Source organism: Eulemur rufifrons, chromosome 10, assembly GCF_041146395.1.
Source record: "Eulemur rufifrons isolate Redbay chromosome 10, OSU_ERuf_1, whole genome shotgun sequence".
NCBI classification, from domain to species: Eukaryota; Metazoa; Chordata; class Mammalia; order Primates; family Lemuridae; genus Eulemur; species Eulemur rufifrons.
The window spans coordinates 34166071-34188983 of NC_090992.1; the positions used below are offsets into that span (position 1 = coordinate 34166071).

The following is a 22913-nucleotide window of genomic DNA, read 5'->3' on the forward strand; positions in this document are numbered from 1 at the left end:
TTTGCATCCTGGTTGTGCATTCCTCAAGTGGTTATACTACCAAGGCACAGGGCTTACCCTCTCGAGCCTCTGTTTCTTCCTCTGTGGAATGGGGGCAACACTGTCTTCCCCTTAGGACTGCATTGCCTTAAACGAGGATGCTCACCACTGCATGTAGCTGGCACTCAGTGATACTGATCTCCTCCCTCCCCTCCCTCCTTGTTTACTTTCTTCTTGCCTATTAAGTAGCACATGCTGTAACAGCTGAATGCAAAGGAAGAAACTGGAGCCAAGAGAGACAGGGCAATCCCGGTTTGAAGATATCTCTCTGAGGTGTTGCTGTATTCCACACTCAGAAGAAAAACACATGCTCGTTTTTGATACGTTCCTCAGTCCAAACCACTGTCTGTCTGAGAGGCTGCTAGTCAACTGTGGTCAAATTCTCACTGGCCCCGAATCCAGGATCTGCAACATTCTTTTCTGTGGAAAATGACTCTTATCTCCTGCCCCAGCCCACTGAAGTTTGTCTCTAGGAAAGACAATAAGAATATTGTTGCCAAGCTGAATTGTTCTTATAGTATTTGAAGGAAAATTCCTTGTGTGAGGACTAATGCGATTTTTGGATCGGTGTTGGCTACCACTCAGATATCTGAGGTCTGAGCAATTGTTCTGGCTGTAAACCTGGTCTTTGAGAACGATGATGTGAAAAGAACTGACATTCAGAAGAACGCTCACCACTGACTCCCTGACAGCTTTCAAATGGCACATTCCCAAATCTTGGGACGTCACCCTCAAGCACAGCTCTTCAGCTAATTCTGAAAGGTGCTTGTAGCTCAGGTCACCACCGCTCAAAATGGCCCCATCATGGACTCCACCCAGTTGGTGAAGGGTAAAATCAGTGTTGGGTCATGGTAGAGGTGAGGTTCCTCCTGGGCTCTCAGACAGTTGCAAGGAAGGACGGAAGGGAATTAATTTTTAATGAGTGCTTACTGTGTACCTGGCACTGTTAGATGCTTTCATATACATCTGCCTAGAAATTTTGCAAATGTCTTAACTTTGGGTAGTTCTATTATTTACCATGTTCTGATCGTGTGACTGTATCTCTGAAATCTGAGCAGTGGAGGACTTGGCAGCCGGATGTGGGTTTGAATTCTGACTCTCCACGCTAGAATGACAGCTCAGTGAGGGCAATGTTTGTTCACTGCTGTATCCCCAGTGCCAGGAACAGCACCTCGCACATAGTAGGGCCTCAATACATATTTAAGTTGGATTATGAAGTGGGCTGCTTACTTGGCCTCTTTAAAGCTCTGTTTCCCCAACAACAAAAGTAGGAAAAATAAAATCTACATCACAGGATTTTTAAAAATAATTAAAAATTTTTTGAAGTAACTGTAGATTCACATGCAACTGTAAGAAACAATACAGAGAGATCCTATGTATCCTTTCCCCCAGTGATAATATCTTGTAAAACTACAGTACAATATCACAACCAGGATATTGACATTGAGCAATCTGTTGGTCTTGTAGGATTTCCTTGATAGGATTTTTACATAAATTAAGTGCAGTTATGTAGGCATAATGCTTAGCACAGTGCATGCATGTTGCAAACATTTAATAGTGGTAGCTAATATCTGCTAGGAGGCAGTATGGTGTAGCCCGGTGCTTCTCAAAGTGTAACATGAATATGAGTCGCCTGGCTGGGAAGCTTGTCCAAATGCAGATTCTAATTCAGTCAGTCTGGGAGGGGCCTGTGAGCCTGCGTTTCTGGCAGGCTCCCAGGGGATACCTGAGGCAGTCGGTCTGCAGGCACTGAGGAGTAGAGGCATGAGCAAGTGGACTTCAGAGTCAGACTGCCAGGGTTTAATTCTTGTTGTACCCTTACTGTCTTTAAGATCTTGGACAAGTTATTTAACATCTCCATGTTTCGGTTTCTTTGTGTGCATAATGGAAGTACTTATAGTTCCTGCCTTATAGGACTGTTTGTGAGGCTCAAATTAGGTAATTTTCATAAAGCACTTAGAGTGGTACCTGGAACCCAGTCAGTGCTCATCACACATTGGTTAATATTGTGTTAGATGATTTCTTATCCTTTCCTCTCTCATTGAAATAAGATCATTTTGAGTTTTCCCACTGGTTACTTTGGTCCCCAGAAAAGTAGAAATCCACCTGTTCTCATATTGTGAGAAAACAGAGAAGTTACTGCTAGATGGGATTTTTAGAGCTCTTCTAGACCAAAAATGGCAAACACATGGTTCAAGAGTTTATGTTCCCTGCCCAGAGCAGACATTACTAATCAATCTTGACACTTTTTTACAGAGCCTGAGCTGTGCTACCAGAGCCCTTCTCAAGAGAGGGCACCAGGCAGAGAGGGTGCTCAAAATGAAACCTGTTTGCCAAACCTGATCTGGTCTAGGCTCCTCACAGATGAGGAGACTTGGACCCAGAGGTGTGAAATGACTGCCCTGGGCTCACATTGTTCCCTAGAGACTGAGTCTGAACTAGAACCCACATTTTCTCACTCAGTGCTTTTTATGGAACAAGTTGGAGTGAAGAGAAGAACAGGAGAGGCTCATGCAAGCACATTATAAGCAAAGGGACGTGGGGTAGAAAACACATTCTTCATAGTCAGGCTGGTGCACTGAGAACAGTGACAGTGCACTATGAGCATTTCGGATTGGCAGCCATTGTTTCCCTGGTTTCTCCCTCATGACCTGGGAGACACACTGAAAAATAAAGTACCCACTGGTAATTGGTGTGGAAAATAAAACTGTTTTATAAATGCTCCCTAATTGAAGAGCCTTGAGAAATCATAAGGAGCCAATGGAAAGGCGAAGTCCTCATTCTCGGTTAACTGAACTCCTCGGAGCCGTCAGCATGTGGCATTGGCGATGACCACCGTGGGGCCATCCCACCTCCACCTGCCGACAGTGGACCGTGGCTCTCCTCACTGGACGGTGCCTGGCCTCCCCGGCCCTCGTGGATGCACGACTTCCGGGTAGGCCAGCTCGCAGCCATTTCTGTGGACTCGTTGAAAGACAAGAACCAGATTCTCTCTCTGAGCAATTTGAACTCTGAAGGTACCGAAGGAGTCAGTTATCAGTGGGGGCAAAAGCCAAAGGGACAGCAGGGACAGCAATGAGGGAGCCAAAGCTGTGAGGAAACTCCCTGGCAGAGAGATGAGAAAGAATCAGATGAGGGAGGAGGCACAAAGGGAGAGAGAGAAAGGGAACCTGACCTGCAACTTTGTGGGGATGCACGAGAAGCACAATAACGCCCGCAAAGCATCAGTCGGTCCTCTGCACTTTCTTTTTCCTTTTAATTTTGAAAGTGTTTTGATATGAAAAGTTTTAAACATATGTCAGAGTAGGTGGAACAGTATGACCTCCCCTCCCTCCTCCCACCACCAGCCGCCCCTTCACACCCACCCACACTGATCACACCAGGCCAATCTTGTGTCTCCTCTGCCTCCACTCACTCGCCTCCTTGATCATTTTAATTGCTTTTTTAAAAAAATAAACTGGTACATTTATAAAATCCATAGTTTGAAACATTGTCATTAGTGATCTATATACAGCCTATCTTTGTTTAGTTAGCTACTTAAGTAGTACAGTATTTGTTTTCTTGTAGATTTGGCCTATTTTTTTCTTTAGTCCCTTATACATTTTTAAAAATTATGGTAAAATATACAGAACATTTACAGTTTTAACCATTTTTAAGTGTACAGTTCAGTGGCATTAAGTACATTCACATTGTTATACAACCATGACTTAGTTGCTTTTATTTATTTTTATCTTTATTTTTTAAGTTTTTAAATTTATGTATTAATTTCAGAATACTATGGGGGTACAAACACTTTGGTTAGATAAATTGCCTTTGCCCTGCCTGAGTCAGAGCTACAAGCATGCCCCTCCCCCAGACAGTGTGCACCGCACCCACTAGGTGTGAATTTACCCATGTCCTCCTCCCCGCTCCCACCTGCCTGGCATCCGATGAGTGTTACTTACATATGTGCACATACGTGTCAATCAATTAGTACCAATTTAGTGGTGAGTACATGTGGTGCTTGTTTTTCCATTCTTGTGATACTTCACTTAGGAGAATGGGCTCCACCTCCACCCAGGATAATACAAGAGGTGCTAGATCACCATTGTTTTTTATGGCTGAGTAGAACTCCATAGTATACATATACCACATTTTATTAATCTGCTCATGTATTGATGGCACTTGGGTCATTTCCACAACTTTGCAATTGTGAATTGTGCTGCTATAAACATTCGAGTGTAGATGTCTTTTTTATAGGATGTCTTTTTTTCCTTTGGGTAAATACCCAGTAGTGGGATTGCTGGATCAAACGGTAGTTCTATTTTTAGTCCTTTGAGGTATCACCAGAAGTTGTTTTTAATAGTGAACCTATGAACGTACCAAGCTAGGACCTTAGCAATACAATCTAGCCAATGGTTCTCTCCCACCCAGTCCCCTCCCTGCCCACCCTCCAGCCCTGTCCAGGTAATCCTGGCATCGTCCTTCCCCGACCTCTTTTTTATATAGTTTTATTGCAGGTGCATGTACTTCTAAAATTATTTTTCATTTTATTTTTAGCATTATAAGTAGAGTATTTTGCTGTATGTAATCTTTCAGGACTAAGTTTTTTCACTTTATTTTGTCAAGATTTGTCCACATTGCAGCAGGTCACTGTCAGTCATTTGATAGGCCACCATGAACTCTTCTACATGTGGGCCACGTCCCATTGCCATGTGTCTGTCTTCTGCACAACTAAAACAGCCAGACTAAAACGTCCAGGCTTAGAGGTTGCCACAGCTAAGTCACACTAATGCTGATGTAAGACAAAGAGTGAGATTAATCCTTGCAAAGGCTGAAGACTGGTCACATCCACGAGAAAAGGTCCCCTGTCCCCATGATTTATTTGCAGAGTAAGCTTCGCTCTAAGCAGTGATGGAAATTAAAGAGGCAGCTTTAGGATCTCCACACTGACCCGAAATGGAAATCATTTAGCAGCAAACAAATGGCGATGTTGTCATAAAGATCAAATGAGATAATGATATGTGGGAACACTTGGTAAACCCTAGGCCATTTCTATAAATGTGCAGCTGTATTATTATTGCTATCATTATTCATTTGCATTATCTGGGCCAATCATGTTTCTCTCCCTCCATGATTAAAGTGGGTGTTTGTTTATAAGGTGCCCAGCAGGACTGGATTTAAGTCAGGAAGAGAGAAAGGAGGAGATATGAATATTCATTAAATATCTCTGCCCAGCCCTTAGTGCCTGCAACGGCTCTTCAAAATAAGTATTATCCCTGTTTTACAGATGAGAAAACTGAGGCTTCATAACTTGCCCAAAGTCCTATAATAAATGGAGGTGAAGTTTGGTTCATATCCAGGTCTGCCTGAATCCAAACCCTTTTTCTGTCTTTTCACCCTTCCGGAATCTGCCCAAGCAGTCCTCATTCTTTCCTCACTCTCTGTCTGAATTTGGCAGCACGAAAATCTCCCATTTAAGATCTTTCCCAGGATTTCTCTTTCCTTAGTCTGAGATTATTGCTGAACTAAAACAGAGTCTAGGTGAGAATACCTTTGGGAAAACTGGGAGCTTTCCCAACTTTAATCTGTGACTTTTAATCCAGGAACCAAGAAAGCTGGCTATGCCTGGGCTGACTTGTCACTTGAGTTGTCCCATCCCCAGTGGTCCCGTGTGGACTGGAGGAGAGTGAATTTCACAAGGGGCCACGAGACCGGGGCAACACCGCCACCCGTTCTAGGTAAACCGTTTAATCTCATTGTAAAATGGAACTATTAATACCTGTCCTGCATATCCAACGGGGGCCAAGAGCAAATGAGATACTGTGCTGTGCCTTGATATGATCAGATGAGGCAACAGATGGGAAAACAGTTTGAACACTGCAAAGCAATTTTTTTCTTTGCAGCACTAATGTAAGCTGGTATTTGTTTTTATTGTTATCCTTCCCTTTCTGCAGAGCCCTCTCTCAGGGAAAGCCCTCACAGTAATGACTGAGGGTTGAGAACAGCCAGAAGGCGAGCAACATGAAGCCATTTAGCAAGCCAGAGGAAGTCCAGTCTCTGACTATTTACTTTATGAAGTTAGCGGCTGGATATGTTAAACAAATGTTTTCTTAATTGTGGCAGTATGAGAAAACAATGGGGCAAGGGTTGCCGGGGATCGGGGAGTAGCAGGCCTCCACCCCCTTACCCCCTACCACCAAATCCCCGGAGAATGACAGGAAAAAATTAAAGACAGGCCTTTTCTTTTCGTGGTCACATGTCTGCGCCGCTGCTGTAACAAGAACCTGCGCCAATTAGGAGCGTTTCACCTCCTCCTCCCGGCCCCACCCGGGCGCGTTTCGGAGCGGGCCGGGTCCCGGACTCCAGGAGTTTGCCCAGCGCCGCGCACGCTGCGGTGCGAGCGGCCGGAGGGCTCTCTCCCCTCCATCTCCCGCCCTGCTCCGGCCCTCCCCGCCACGCTGTTTTGATCTACTGGGACTTCCTCCTCCGGGCGAGGGCGGGAGGAACGGCCGCCGCGCGCCCGCGCCCGGGCTGTGTGTGCGTGTGCTGGAAGTGGAGTGGTGGCGTGCGAAAGGCGGTAATGGGAGCAGAGCGAGCCGCGGCCGAGTGCCCCGGACTGCAGCGGCCGTCGTGATCGCGCCGGCGCCGAGCACACCCTGCCGACGCAAGTGCGACCGTGCCTCCAGGTGCGGGCGGCCGCCGGCCTGTCTGGGCAGTGCGGCTTGGGCGAGTGACGGTGCCGAGAGGGCGAGGCAGGGGCCAGGCTGGCGCCCCGCGCAACCAGGGGGGCGGGAGGCGGCGGTGCGCGGGCGCCCACCCGGGCCCGGGGGTGGTCCGCCCGCCCGCGGGCTGCGGGCTGGGTGCGAGCCCGGACGGCCCCGGCTCCGAAGCCGAGGGCAGCGTGGGTGCCGTAGGGCTGGGTCGAATTCCGCGCACTTGCGAGGCGGGCAAGGGGCAGCAGGGCCAGGGGCTACGGAGTATGGCTTGACCCGGGACGTCGGTGTCACGTGTGCCGTGTCCACTGCGCGCCGGAACCTGCCGTGTGCGTGCGGGGAAGGTGCCTGGCCCACGGCGGCGGGCACCTGGGCACGCACGGAATGCTGAGGTGCGTTCCCACTGGCTGGGCCTCGGGAGAACGGGGGCGTGTGCGGTGCTGCGTCCACGCGCCCTGCCCGGCCCGAGCCCCTCGGAGGGCGGCGCGGCGAGCACCGGGCCCCCGCGCACGGTGGCTGCCAGAGCGCTGGGCACCGGCCGGGTAGGTGCGAGCCGCAGCCGGCTCGCGGCGGGCGGGGGAGGGGAAACGGCCGCTGCAGGCCGCCGAGGCCCCGCCCCCGCCCCCCTCGGGCTCACCTGGGCTCGGCCCCCACCTGCGGGGCGGGAGGGGCGTGTCCGGGGGCGTGTCCCGGCCGGCCTGGCGGAGCCCGGGCGAGGGTGGGCGGCACCTCATTCCAGGGATTCCTCGCGCTCCCGCGCTCGCGCCCGCCGCAGAGCCGGCCGAGCGCGCGCGGCCCGCGTGTGCGTGTGTTTGGGGGGGGCAGCCGGTGCGGAGCGCGGGCGTGAGCGCGCCTGTGCGTCGGCGCGTCCCCGAGTGCGCCCCGAGCGCCGGGTCCCGCCCCCCCAGTCCCCTGCGGGGCCCGGCCGGCCCGAGGCGGCCGCGCCCAGAGCCGCCAGGCGGTGAGTGCGGTGCGACCCGGCCCGCGGGGCTGTGCCCGGGCTAAGCAGGGCTGTGCCCGGGCTAAGCAGGGCTGGCCTGCGAGGGACGCTAGGGTGGGTTGACCTGGAGCGGGACCGAGGACGCCCCGCGGAGGGAGGAGGTGGCTTGTCCTAGCGGGACGGCTCGTGAGGGTCTCGGCGGGAACGGAAGCGTCTGGGTCCGGGAGGGCCGGTCCATGCCCTGGCGGGGTCCGAGTGGAGGGCGTCCTGGGCCGGGGAGGAGGCCCGGCGCTCTGCACCCCTCGGTCCCGGCCCGCCGCAGGGGAGGGCCGTGGTGCGGGACTGCGGGGTGGACCGGCCGCTGGGACGGACGCTGTCCTGTGCATACACTTCCTGCCCCCTCCCCAAAACAGAATCGCACTCTTCCTGCACTGCCTGCAGGCCCAGCCGAAGAGCAAAGCGCTTTTTCTTTTTTGTTTTGCTTAAAGTCTCCTTTGATTCATCACATTGAGACATTTAAATGTCTTAGGTTATGATGACAGTAACTTACTGGGACTATTAGTATTTATGTGCTTTACTGGCATGTGTTCGTCTGTTTAAGCTAGATGATTAAAAAAATCGGTTTCACTTTGATCATTGGTGCTGTATGTTTGCTCTTTGTATTTCCTTCTCTGTGGTTAATAAGAACCAGCAGCCCGGCGCGGGGGCGGGGTGTGGGGGGTGGAGGCGGCTCTTCCAGGTTCTGTCAGCAGCTGCTTGTCCCCTCTGTTTGAAAGGCACTTTCCCAGCTGTAGAGTTTTAACATCATCTTCTAAATTCAAGCCTACCTTTACTAAAAAGCAGGCTGGCATTTGTTTCCTCTGAACATTCAAAGACAAAACCCAGTAAATGTTAATTTGCCTGTTAGGATTTGAAGGTCAGTTTTGCATACCATGTTAGCATACCAAACTTTAACTCTTTGCTCCAGTCTCTCAGTCCACCGACTTGATGTTTATCGTCTCCTGCTTGTATCTACTGAGTCTGCACGTGACTGCCAGGGGCGTGGAGCGCGCAGTTTAGCCTCTGGGGCCCCTGGCATTCAGGCTTTGTGGTGTGGTCTTGGGACAAGCTATTTATCATCTCTAAATCTCAATGCTCTAAATTTAAATAATGGGTTTATAAATACTTTTATCGGAAGTTTCTTGTCTTAACACTCAAAACAGTTTTGTGTTTTTCTTGTGTGTTTCCTGTTACATCTGGCTGAAAAGTCATCTCCCCCACGGTGGAAATGATGTAAACCCCTCAATTTGTTGTTTAACTTTGGCAAAATTTTAATCCCAAGCCTGATTTCCCCTGCCACCGTTTTTTCACACTTCTGGGCAGCCTGCCTTTGCTTTCCATTTGGAAGGGAATGCAAACTAATTTTTATGTTGAGCAAAGCACAATACAATTAAGAAGATAATTCTGCTATAAATAACCATGGACTACATTCCAAAACTGTGAATGTTGTAGTAAGAACAGCTCTGGTGTATTATTTCTGGAGACCTGAGTTTGAGTTCTATCTGTGTCACCTACTAGGTTTGTGACCAGAACAAGTTACTTATACTTAACCTTTGTGTTTTATTTTCCTCTGTAAGAGGGTGATAATATCTGTTCCAGTACATCACAGAGTTTTAAGGATTACAGAGAATAATGTGCTTTGAAAGTATTTTGTATTATGTTATTTATAAAAGTCTTTGAAGATTTGAAAGAGCTTCGTAAACACAGTCCTTGCTACTTCCCCCAACTGATTTAGAACTATGATTTTACCTGAAAATTTTAACATACAGGAGAATTATGAAACAAACTTTAACTTTTCAATGTTCTGTAATGGGAAATTCCGTTTAAGTCCTTATGGAGTCAGCCTTGTTGCCACCCTCTCTTTTGTGGTTGCCAAAACATCCAAAGGAAGATTTTACTTTGTGTCTCTTCTGGGTATCTCTCTTGGATAGTTTTGCTGTGCAACTTTTTGCCTTAATAAAATAATAAGTAGATTAACAATAATAAAAGTTGTTTTGTAACTTTGAACGTGACTTAATAAAATGCTAGAAGTTGTAAGTTTAGGAGGTAAAAGTCAAATACATGGGATAATTTTAATGTTCAATTTTAGTCAAATACATGAAATTATGACACTGCATGGTGATTTTTTGACATACCGAGTTGTCTGTTTATTGCCTGTGTTAGATGAGCTGTTGCGGCCAGAACCTGGTGAAAAAGAAAGTTTTTCTGTGTGTGAAATTTCTGCAGGGTATGTTAACTGAGGCTCATTTGTGATTCTTTCAGGGAGACTCCAAACTTTATGAAGTCTGTATGTGGGAGTTTAGTAAAACAGTAAAGTGAATGCTATTTTGAAAAACAAACAAACAAACAAACAAAATCCCCAAAACAAGAAAATAAAAGCCCCAAACTCCAACAACTTAAGAACTGGATTGCCAAATCTTGATCATATAAACAGACAAGGTAGGAAAAGGAGTGCAAGAGGTGCTGAAACCAGAAATCTTCTTTCTACCTAGAATACAGTATAATTGCTCTCTTGCAAAGGAGGAAAACCTTGTAGGATTTACTTCCTGTGTCTGATGCCTCAGGTCTGATAACCAGATACAGTTGATCCTCATTCTTGGATTCCATGTTTATGAATTTGCCTACTCACTAAAATTTATTTGTAATCCCCAAATCAGTGCTGTGGTGCTTTCTTGGACATTTGTGGATATGTGCAGAGTGGGCAAAAATTTGAAAAAAAGCAATACTCCACCTTCTTGTTTCAGCTCTTAACACTGTAAAGAAGTGTGTTTTTTGCAGTCTGTTTAGTACCACATTTTTTCACATTTTTGTGCTTTTGTTGGCAGTTTGCTATTTGAAAGGGCCCCCGAGTGGTGGTGAAGTGCTGTCTAGTGTTCTTCAGCCAAGAAGGCTGGGATGTGCTGTATGGAGAAAATACATGTATTGGATGAGCGTCATTCAGGCATGAGTTACAGTGCTGTTGGCTGTAGGTTTAATGTTAGTGAATCAACAATAGGTATTAAGTGAAGTGTCTTTAAACAGAAACACATAAAACAAGGTTATGTATTGACAGTTGACAAAAATGTGACCAGAGGCTCAAAGGAACCTAACCCTGTATTTCCCTTAGGAACAGTGGTTTAGTATTCACTAATTCAGTGTTCATGGAGATTTTATAGAACACAACTTCTATGAATAACAAGAATTGGCCATATTTACTGGTGGAAATAACTAGAGTGCAACCTAATGCTACATTGTGTCATGAGTTAGATGAGTTTATCTAGGCTCTAATAGACTGAGGAGAGTTGAGATTTTGGAACAATGGAGAGTTAGACTTGGGGTATTTATTACAGGAAGTTTGCTAACTTGGACTATGATGCAACATGTCTCTTATTCTTGGGAGTAATAGGTCCCTGAGAATATGTGGCCCCTCAGCAATTGTGAATAAGAAATCCTAAGTATTGGCCGGGCGCGGTGGCTCACGCCTGTAATCCTAGCACTCTGGGAGGCCGAGGTGGGCGGATCGTTTGAGCTCAGGAGTTCGAGACCAGCCTGAGCAAGAGCGAGACCCCATCTCTACTAAAAATAGAAAGAAATTATATGGACAGCTAAAAATATATATAGAAAAAATTAGCCGGGCATGGTGGTGCATGCCTGTAGTCCCAGCTACTTGGGAGGCTGAGACAGGAGGATCGCTTGAGCTCAGGAGTTTGAGGTTGCTGTGAGCTAGGCTGACGCCACGGCACTCACTCTAGCCTGGGCAACAGAGTGAGACTCTGTCTCAAAAAAAAAAAAAAAAAGAAATCCTAAGTATCCAAATAAAATAAATGCAAGAACAAGCATATCCAGAGTAAACGAGAAGAGCTAAAGAGTTTCTCTTATTTCATATGCAGTGCTGTATAAATCTGAAGTCTTGAAAATGAAGAGATAGATTCATAATAGCACAGTTCATTTTTTTTTTTTTTTTGGACTGACAACAGCATTGAAAAATAGTGGGAATTGGTCATCTGCTCAAAAAGTCCAGGCGAATTTTATTTCCCCCCTTAGATACCTCAAGCATAATCCTTAGAACAGCCAGTTCCACTGGCAGTTCTCTCATTGTCCTAGAAGTTGGTATGTTGGTACAGGTCGGTACCCTTTCCATAAGGGTTTAATGCCCCTCCTGTGAAACCTCTGCAGGAGACAGGTCTATAGGTTGAGCAGCCATCAATCTCTTCTCTTCCAAAGTAAGGTGCAATAGATAGCAGGCACAGGTAACTTTAGGTGCCTGCCATCAACTCAGCTCTGCCTACTGCCTGTCTCCACTTCTCATCACCCCAATAGTGAGACCTCAGTTAGCCTGGACTGAATACAGGGATACCGCTTTGGGTAGAAACCCTGAATAAATGCTCAACTAACCACGTGAGGTTTTCTGATGCTAAAGTGGCCCACGGCTTGACTCTATGGACCTCCTCACTCTGGGGGAGGGCTGGGATGTGATATTTAGTCATCACTACTACCCCGGCCACCATAGTAGTGCCACCATACAGGGACTAAAACCCTCAGTAACTACAATACAGTTTGGTATCAGTGAAAACTATGCAAATGCATAGACTGTACTGAAGGTGGCCATGTACCAGTTGAGGGCCATCTATACAGGCTGAGCTGCAAAACCAAGCTTACATTACAACACATTCTATGAGCCTGTGCAAGGCTGCCTGATGCTGGCGTAAAATTCTGACTGCTGGCTGAAGTTCACCCATCTCCCTAAAGTGCTCCCTGGAAAGTGACGGCATGGCGGCCCACACTGACACTGCTGTATGTGAAAGTGACTGCATGGAGGCCCACGCTGACACCGCGGTATCTCAGGGACCTATTACTCCCAAGAATAAGAGACATGTTGCATCATAGTCCAAGTTAGCAAACTTCCTATAATAAATACCCCAAGTCTAACTCTCCATTGTTCCAAAATCTCAACTCTCCTCAGTCTATTAGAGCCTAGATAAACTCATCTAACTCATGACACAATATAGCATTAGGTTGCACTCTAGTTATTTCCACCAGTAAATATGGCCAATTCTTGTTATTCATAGAAGTTGTGTTCTATAAAATCTCCACGAACACTGAATTAGTGAATACTAAACCACTGTTCCTAGGGGAAATACAGGGTTAGGTTCCTTTGAGCCTCTGGTCACATTTTTGTCAACTGTCAATACATAACCTTGTTTCATGTGTGTTTCTGTTTAAAGACAGGCACTTTGGGACCAGCCTGAGCAAGACAGGCAGGAGGACTGCTAGGATTACAGGTGTGAGCCACCGTGCCTGGCCCAGATATTTTTTTGATATAATGATTTCTTTTCCTCTGGGTAGATACCCAGTAGAGGGATTGCAGGATCAAATGGTAGATTTACTTTTAATTCTTCGAGAAATCTTCATACTGATCTCCACAGAGGTGGTACAGTTTTGATAAATGATTACCTTATACCTATAAAGCCCATTTATTCCTCAGAACACCTTCTGAGGGAGGTAATATTAATATCCCCATTTTCCACATGAGAAAACAGACACACATGACTAAAGTCACTTCCCAGGGTCACATAGATCAGAAGTGGTTGAGCCACATTCAAACTCAGACAGGTGGGTGTCCAAAGATCACCCTCTTAAACGACTATAATGCTGACTTGCCTGTTTTTTTTTTTCCTCCTGTAAGACAGAGTCTTGCTCTGTCACCCCGGATAGAGTTCAGTGGCGTCATAGCTTTCTGCAACCTCAAACTCCTGGGCTCAAGTGATCCTCCTGCCTCAGCCTCCCAAGTAGTTGGGACTATGATGCTGTGTTAATTTTTCTACTTTTAGTAGAGACGGGATATTGCTCTTGCTCAGGCTGGTCTCAAACTCCTGAGCTCAAGCAATTTTCCTGCCTCAGCTTCCCAGAGTGCTAGGATTACAGGCGTGAGCCAACGCACCTGGCCTGATTTGCTTGTTAATGTAGTGTGACCCTCCATCAAATACTGTAGCCATGGTACCCCCTCCCCACATTATTAATATGTTTATTGGGTTTGTTGGACTGTGGATATTGTATGAGATGTAAAATTCAAAAGAGTTTTTTTTTTTTGTTTTAATGACTACTATCTTTAAACTTTATTTGCTTTGTTCTTTTGTGGCTAGGTAATGCCTGGTCCCTGACCCTCATCTCCCACCTGTATTGTCCTTATCTAACACCTGTTTCCTACAGCTGCCTCTTAACTAATCGTGTCACCTGCTGCAGTCAAACCACCCTACCTAGAACTTCTAAACTAAAGAAGCCTTGACATCACATCCCTTGCCAGCTCAGGGACTAGGATGACAACTGTCTGTTGCCTGTGACATTAAGTGTAAACCTAAAGGCCAGCTGTCAGCTCTTTCCTAAGGCCCCCACATCATGCTCACCTGAACTTAGCTTCTGCTGCTTCCTAAGTGGATTCCCAGTTCTAACTGGGCTGATCTCAGCCTGCCTGTCCCAGGTGCTCATTCCTGCCTCTGTGCCTTTCCTGAGACTGTTGACCAGCGTGACTGTACGGGCTAAGACAGAGCCCTTGCACCCAGGAAATATACAGACTGACAGTGTGATCCCGGAAAGTAAGGGAGGTCAGAGAGGGGCGTGACTACCTGGGGGAGGGAAACTGGGGAAGGAAACTTTTGAAGTGGCTTTTTGAAACCACCCGCCCCCAACAAATGAAAAACAGATGTGCCAAGGTAAACACCTTAGCTGATGTTGATCTTTCTTTTATCACACAATGCACATTTTAGTTTTAAATAATATTTAGTCTTTTATTAACCTCTTTTTAATTTTGCGTATTGTTATCCTATCCCATATACTTTAATTTCATGAACAAGATCATAACTCCTTGAAAGCAGGGATCCTATATTCTATTTCTCTTCCACCTCGCTTGGGTGCTTTGCTGAACTCAGAATAATTGTGTAATAAAAATCGGTTGGTTTCATTAGTAGAGTTGCAGCAGATGGCAGGTGCCTTGTAGATGAACCCTAAACACCCAATCTCTTATCTACCTACTTTGAATGTAAGTTGCTTGGGGGTTTTCGATTTCATTGTATGAGGGTAAACTTAAGTATCTAATCTGCTGTTATGCTAGAATTCTGGGTCTACTTTTATTTCATTTGATGCTTTTATGCTTTAATATTTTGTTTTTATGCATAATTTGCATTACTTAAGGTACATGTTAACATATATGGATTTGGGTTTAGAATTTTGAAAGCATTGTCCTTTAAATTAATGGGGAAATTAAGGGATTGAGTCTAAATACTGTATTGGGGAGTAAAATGCTTATCAGCAATTATTAAAAAATCACAAGACATTAATCCCAGATCTTGCCTGAATAGGAAACTGGCTTGGGTGGAGAGAATATTACCCAGTTCTTGGGAGTTCAACAATCCCAAGCCTTTCTTTGTTTTCTCCACTTTTGAACAAGTTCACAAATCCTTTCTTTCAGGAGATGATCTGTCTTACAAAGAAGACTCAGGAATGTGAATGCTATTAGTTTTTCTCCCTTATGCCTCTGATTTTACTTATCCTCTCTTCTCTCTGGAGAAGAATAAATTTACTCCATTTGGTTTAGGAGGTCATTGCCTTCCACGTCACTCAGAGTCTTCCTTGACTCTCCCCTCACCTCTTGGGACCTGCCAAGCTTTGCCAGTTCTGTCTCTGGCCCCACGCTAATGCCCCTCACAGCCTTCTGCATGCCTCCCTGTAGCTCTGGCGTCCCCTCGGCCCCCTGCCTTTGGCTTCCCAGGCTGTAGTCCATTCCACGCAGCGCTACCCAAGTAACGCAGGTGACCAAGTTATTTCTCCGCTCGGATGGAGATTTCAGCAGTTCCTTAATGTGTAAGAAATCGAGCCCAAATCCCGCCAAAGCCCTTAGTCCTTCCACAGTGTGACCCCAGGTTTCCATCTGTGTCTCTCACATCCTATCTCCCTGTTGCTCTTCGATTTGGGCAACGTGTTGCTAAATAGATTCTGCTTACGTTCTTCCCTTCTGGGGTGCTTCATATTCGTTCTTTAAAGGCTCCGCTCAGTTCTGTTTTTCTCACAAAGCCTTTCAGAGTTCATCTTTATTTCTATAGGACTTTGTTGATAGCCCTGTTTCGATACTTTGCACATTGTGCCTTAATCCAATATTTCCCTGAGTGTTTCCCAAGATAAGTTTCAGGTTAACAGAATAGCCAGTGAGTCCGAGGGACTTCACATGGACCGAGCTGCTGCCCCTAATGCCTGCGCCCCGCGCGGAGAACACGCTGCCTAGCTTGACTTACTCCAGTCTTCCCTGAACTTACCTACCATAGAGAACGTTTTTTTTTCTTTTCCAAAATATGGTCATCCAGTGCTTTGGAAATACACTGCTTTAAACTAGATTTCTTGTAGACGTGTCTGCTGTACAGATTGAAAGCTCCTTGAGGCAACTCCTGGGCTTTGTTCATTTTTCCTGCCTTTAGCACTTAGTAGACATGTCGTGTTTATTGAATGAAGTCATATTTCAAGATCAAGGATGATGTTTCTTTGGAGTTCTGAAGAATGACTATTATAAAGAAAAGCTGGTCTACCACGTTGTGTTGTGACTGGCACATACATAGCAGGTGCTCAATAAATGTTGAAGCATGCTGAGTAAATGTCAAATGTCTTTACGGTGGTATGGTTAAGGTGTTTTTCTCAGTTGTTGAGCTAATAGCTTATGTATGTTTTCCCAGTAATTGTTTGTGTGTGTTAAATAATCCAGAAAAGGGAAAATGGACAAAAGCAGCCTGGTTTTCTAGAGTTTTCCTCCAACTTTAATTTTTTTTTTTTTTGCAGTGTTTGCTTTTATATAGGTATGCTGTAATTTAATGAAACAGTTAAAACTAAAAATCTAGTCTTATTAAAAAATATGGCCCTGATAAATTGATGGAAGGTGGTGGCAACAGAATAGTGTACTACAAAATGCAGTGTTTTAAAATATAGATACTTACTGGACTTAAAATACCATTTAACTTGCCAGTGGAGTTATCACACAGCTTTTCTTGAGTACATTGCATGCATTAAGCTACACCTACTTGGCCACGCTGAGTCCCTCTCCACTGCTGATGAGACTATAACTTCTTAGCTAAACCAAAAGGGCAAAATGGGTTCAATCTTAGTAATTTCTGCTAAAACTAGTAAACCAAGAACAACCACAACCACCGCCACAACAGAAATCTCAGACTGGTAGTAATGCTATGTTCATAGAGCAGCCTTTGTTCTGAAAACTATTTTTTACTGGGTATGTCTGTGCAGGCATGTTATGCCTACACATAAGCATTTATAAGCGCCAAATAACATGGGCATGAATATTCACAATATCCCTCCTTTTAGTTCTGACACGAGCGCTTCCTGGAGCGCAGTAGACAGAATGGAATTTAACCCTTTTCTCTATTCCTGAAGCAAGTCCATTCTGTTTCTTCAGATGGGAAGAATTTCATCCTTAGGAGAGTGCTTTGCATTTGGTTGGGGAATCATTCATTCTGTTAGCTACTAGAATTCCAAAAAAGAGTCTTTTGAACTCTCTTTAAATTCTTTTTTCTCCCCCTCTATTTTCCTTTTAGGCTCCAACCAGGAATGGAGACGCCATTGGATGTCTTGTCTAGGGCAGCGTCTCTGGTGCATGCTGACGACGAGAAACGTAAGTCAGGAATCTGTTTCCAGAGCTTTCCGTCGACGCCTCTTGTCTCTGACCCCGTAATAAAATCACGCGCTTCTGTGAGCATTTGCTATTAATTTGGGTGGTTTTCCTTGGAGATAACAGCTTGGTGTGCTCATTTTTATTTTCAAGTACTCCAGAACATGTATTTTAACTGGCATTAAACTTTGGATACTTGGTTTCTTTCTTTTCTGAGATGGGTGTCTCCCTGTATTGCCCAGGCTGGCCTCGAACTCCTGGGCTCAAGTGTGGATGGTGCTATTGAACTAGTATTTAACTTTGGATGCTAGAGCTTAAACGATTACCCGTAGGTCATCCTTTCCCTCACAGCTTACTCTCAGTGATCTGGAGTGAAGATGCTCCTTATTGTGTCCGTAGAAGTTGACATAAATGTGTGCTTGCTGATAGACTAATTGACCAGTAGAGAACTAGAGATGGAAAAAATCACCCAAGGCCATTCATATGGTTGGAAATGTCATAATGGAAACAGTCATGAAAATTCTGTTTGCATAGCTGAGAGAGAGCAAATATTGGGGGGAAAGTTCACTACTGTGGAAGGGGACGGGCAAAAGGAGCGAGAACATCAGCACTGGAAGATTATTCCAGTATGTTAAAGTGGAACATCCTAAAGTATATTTGTTTTTAAATGTTCTTGTTCAAAGTCAAAATTACTTGCTAAACAATATTGTAAGAATTACTGTTTTATGTGGGAACAGGGTCGAGTGTCCTTTTTCTAAGCATTAAAATGTTAATAATAAAAGTATAATTTAAGGTCACGCTTTTATGCATTATAAATTCTCGAAGACGCACTACTGTCCAGTTTAGTTCTTAATGGATTGGCAGGCTGGAACATGCATGTCCTTAAAATCTAAGGTCTGCCTTGTTACGAGGTGTTAGACTTTTATTTTTCCAATCCTCAGTTTTCTCACTAGTAACATGAAAGAACCACGGCACCTACTTACAAGGCATTTGTGAGGATTCAGTGGGCTGTTGCATACACAGTGCTCACCTCAGCTTTCAACTCCTGGTTGGGGCTGCCCTGCCCTCGCTCCTGCTGGCCTCCGATAGGACTTCCCAGTCTTCCACGCTGTTTGTGTGCCTGTGTTGCCCTCCTGCCCTTGACCACCACAGGATGATTATTCAGCTGGTGACTGGATGAGATGGCCAGTAAGGGTTTTTCCAACCTCTTACATAATTCACATTTACTTAGCTTTTGATTGTTGGGAAGATACAACTACCTGATGGCGAGGTGTGATTGTCCCTTACGCAGGAAATGGGAGTTCAGAGATGTTAAGTGTCACTTGCACAGACATGGAGCCAAGGACAGGCAGCTCGGGCTGAAGGCTTTTTATCTAAATAACGAAAAAATCTCCTTTATGCCTGTAAGATTGCAGTCAATGTAACTGACTTGAATAGCTATTTACAGACTGTGTTGAACATTAATATAGTTTATTTAGAAGTTTTTATATAAGGTAGTATTTTGAATTTCTCTGTTTTTACACTGCTCAAGTTTAGTTAGGATCAGCAAAACAGAATACTGCTTATATAAATGAAAAATAGAAGTAGTGACCTCAGGGTGGCCCTTTGTGTCCTGGAGTGTGGAGAATAAAAGACTTTCTTCTCCCTCTCTGTTTTTTTTTTCTTTTTCTTGCTGCCTTCTCAGGTTCACTCCTGAAGTCCAGCTTCAGGATCACTGCTCAGGTTGGAGGCCTGCCTAGTTTCCAACTCAGTGAGGGATGATCGAGCCTTTTGTGCAAGGGGCATATACAGATGAGGAAGGCACACTCCCTGCCTTCATGGAGCTTATGAATGTATCTGTGCACAGGCTCTTGCAGGTGTGAGGTGTATGGGGGAGGAGATTGTATACTTGGTGGTGCAGGTGCGAGGCCTCCTTCAGAGCCCACAGTTTGAGGGTGCTGTTTTCAGAGAAACAGAATGATACCAACAAGGGGAAGAAGAATTCTTACTTTCCTCCTGTGTTGAACACAGCCCATTGGCGTTTTTGCAAAATGATGATAAGTACACATGTAACACCAGGACGATCACAGAGTAGACATTATTCTGGAATATTCTTCTTCTTCTTTTTTTTTTTTTTTTTTTTTTTTGAGACAGAGTCTCACTCTGTTGCCCTGGCTAGAGTGCTGTGGCGTCAGCCTAGCTCACAGCAACCTCAAACTCCTGGGCTTAAGCAATCCTCCTGCCTCAGCCTCCTGAGTAGCTGGCACTACGGGCATGCGCCACCATGCCCAGCTAATTTTTTCTATATATTTTTAGTTGTCCAGATAATTTCTTTCTATTTTTCAGTAGAGACGGGGTCTCGTTCTTGCTCAGGCTGATCTCGAACTCCTGACCTCGAGTGCTAGGCCTCCCAGAGTGCTAGGATTACAGGTGTGAGCCACCACGCCCGGCCTGAAATACTCTTCTTTTGACTCTGATGACTGCAGTTGGTTTAGGAATTGGCTGACATGATTCTGGAATCCCTCTGTCATGATTTCAGCTTCTCGGGGTCATTTTTTACATTTGACAAAGGTGGGGGAAAAAAGCCCAAAATGTCTGTAATCACTGTTAACACGTAAGCAACATTTTTGAGAGACTTTTCTTGATGCCGGTTTCTGTGTACCATTCTCAAGTATGCAGAGCTCAAAAACTAGGCATCGTATGTTTTATTACCTCATGCAATAGTAATCTATTATTATGTAAGCATATGAAAAGTCATACAGTTTATAGACAAAGTTGAACATTAAGTTCAGTGTCTTTCAGTTGATTTCTTAGGTTTATTTGGTCTGGTTCAGCCTGACTCCCCTTTCTCTGCCCTAGATTAATTCTATTTTAGCTTTTGTTATAAATTGCTGTTACACTTTAGGGAAGGTTAACATTCTCCTCAACACTTTAAAAAAGTCTTGTGTATGTAATCTGATTTGGGTGTCTTATTGCAAATAGAAATATGTTCTACTACTTGAGATCAGTTTCCCAACTCATCTAGGTGACCTAAATGATTCTCTTTACTTTTCTTTTGCTCCTGGAGACCTGGGCATTTTTGAGGATGTTATTGTTTTAGCATTTTGAACAGAACAGTACCCATTATGACTTGAGTCTATAATACCTGATAGCCTTAAGACTTCATTATGTCTACTAGCAGAGAATAAAAGAAGTATCTCAATAGTACACTGTGGAGCTAAAATAAATAGTAAAATGGTGGTTTTGTAGTAACACAATAGTCACTTATCTGGGTGGCCTAGAAGGAATAAATTTACTTAAAATAATCACTCCACGGCTCATGAGACATTGATTTAATCGGTGTCCAGGGTAATCCTGGAAGGTACTTAATGAAAATACAATTTGAGATCTCCATTCTTCCTTGTGCTTAAGGAATCTCTTCTTTCAGTGATCAGTAATACTGGTGCTGGGAAGTCTCCAAGGTTTTTCTAACTCTGTAGTTTTAGTAGTAAAAATGGATCAAGATGAGAAGACAGGGGACTTTATGCTGGTGTGTAAAACAACACCTTGGCCTGCCTTTAACGTGATAATCATTTTATTGCAGTGTTTACAAAATGTTTTGGTTTTGGTGATTTTGTTCTTGTATCTTCTAAGGTCTTTATATATCTGCTGACTTCCTCACTTGGATTAAAATAATTTTAAATTGAAACTTTTTGAGGGTTTTGGTGGGGGTGATAGTAGTTTCAATCTAATGAATTAATGTGCAGATGATAAAAAGCTGGGCAAGGCTGGTGTGCGTGATGCAGCGACAGCAGTAGGAGAAGGTGGCAGCTTGTGCAGGTGTTGCATTTGCATCTGCTCCTAGAAATGCACTAACCCTTGTTTAGTGACGATCATTGAAAGTTGACTGACTGATGAAGCATTAATTACCATAATCCTTCCAAGTAAAGAATTTATAAGAATGCAAGCTTTTATTATTACGGGGACTGACACTCGGCTGTGGAATATGTTTGTGTATCTAGGTTCTGGTCTATTTTGCCTTAAAAAAAAGGGGGGGAAACGAGATCAGATTAATTTATAACATAATGATCAGTTGTACTCACATACTATCTTCTCAGACTGATTTCTTTCCTCAAAGGTCGTGGTGATGACTTTAAGTCAGCCTCTGCACCAATAAAGTAAATCTGTCACGAGATCAGCTCAGCTGCTCTCGATTTTTCTCTTCTTTTCTCTCTCTTTTCCTCTCAGCATGTAATATCGTGGCTTTCCAACATTTTTGACCATGGCACATAGTAAAAAAGCATTTTATGTTGTGACCTTTGTACTTATGTACTGACAGAACGATCCTATCTCCTTTGCGGGATAAACGTACTCCTGGCTTCTCCGCTTTATGTGGTGGGACGATCTGACTACCTCGTGACAATAAAATGAGCCAGGGTGTTGAGACATGTCGGAATAGATGGGTGTCTTCTCAGTCGGCAGTGTCCGCTGGGCAGACTGGACTGGGGCCTGGTGCAGTAAGGGGGCAAGCTTTAGAGAACAAGAGGGAACTAAATAAGTTTCACCAAAGGAAAGTGACCATTTTCTTGAACGCTGACTCTAAAACTCGGAAACAATATAGGCTCAGAATAGAGAGGAACTGTATTGGAGTAGTCATGTTTGCTTACCGTCAGGGTGCCGAGTCCTCTGGGGCCCCTGAAAGGGAGCAATATCATGGCGTCACTCCTGTCCAGCCCCCTTGGAGTCTTGTGTCGATCTGGTGGTTTGCCCACAGTGAGGGAAAGAGCACCGGACTCTTGCCTTCTAGCAGCTGTGCATGCCCGGCCAGAAGTCGGCTCGCTGAGACTATGGGAGAATTTCATCAGAAAAGCCCAGAAGCAAAGTGCAGTTGTTTTGTTGTCTGTACTTGTCTGTTTCTCTCTCTGTTTCAGGGACTCCTGGTTTTGTATAGTTGCACTTCAGAAAAGCTAGGTTTAAAAATAGTGCTCTATATAACAGAGCCTTTGGATTCTTTTCCTTGCAACTCTTCTTTAGTGTTTATTAAGTATTTCATTCTATGATCATTTCTGATAATTGGTAGCCTTATTTGATCACTGCATAGGTGATTTTTACCCTCCTATCCTAAAACACCGGAGCGGCATACCGTGCATTTCCATCCATGAAAGTGGCTCTTTGCGGCAGTGATTCCCAGACAGCAGAAAGGGTACTTGTGAGCGTTCTGACACAGCCCTGCGCGGGATTCTGATTTCAGGCCCTTCCCCCAGATGAGTCACCGGTTTAATGATACTCCTGGGGCAGTTCTGGATCTGTATCTTTAAAGGGAGGAACAGAGCCTTCTAGTTATGAGATGTTGTAATTCTTTGGCTACCACATACCCTTTAACCAGATTCACCAGTTGTTTATATTTTTCCCTATTTATTTTATCACTCACATTCTCTCTCTTTCTGCACATGAGCATGTATCGGTATGTATATATATGCTTGCTATTTTTCCTGAAACGTACAAGAGTAAGTAGGTGGTATCATGTCTCCTTACTCCTAAATACTTCAGTGTGCATTTCCTAACAATGAGAACATTCTTTTACATAATCACAATATGGTTA

At 44.7% G+C, this 22913-nt stretch overlaps 1 protein-coding gene across 2 annotated transcripts in view; it reads left to right on the forward strand.

Moving 5' to 3' along the window:
* The first annotated feature begins 6628 nt into the window (after positions 1 to 6628).
* The window catches only part of VGLL4 (vestigial like family member 4), a 146935-nt gene continuing 130650 nt past the window's right edge, over positions 6629 to 22913 (forward strand). Inside the window, exons 1-2 of one of the 2 annotated variants that reach the window (XM_069483971.1) lie at positions 6629 to 6707; positions 17280 to 17356. In XM_069483971.1, coding sequence (XP_069340072.1) covers positions 17293 to 17356 — 64 coding nt within the window. In that variant the 5' untranslated portion in view covers positions 6629 to 6707; positions 17280 to 17292. Of the gene's footprint in view, positions 6708 to 7675; positions 7696 to 17279; positions 17357 to 22913 lie in introns of those variants that run through there. The other variant, XM_069483972.1, reaches the window with a different exon arrangement.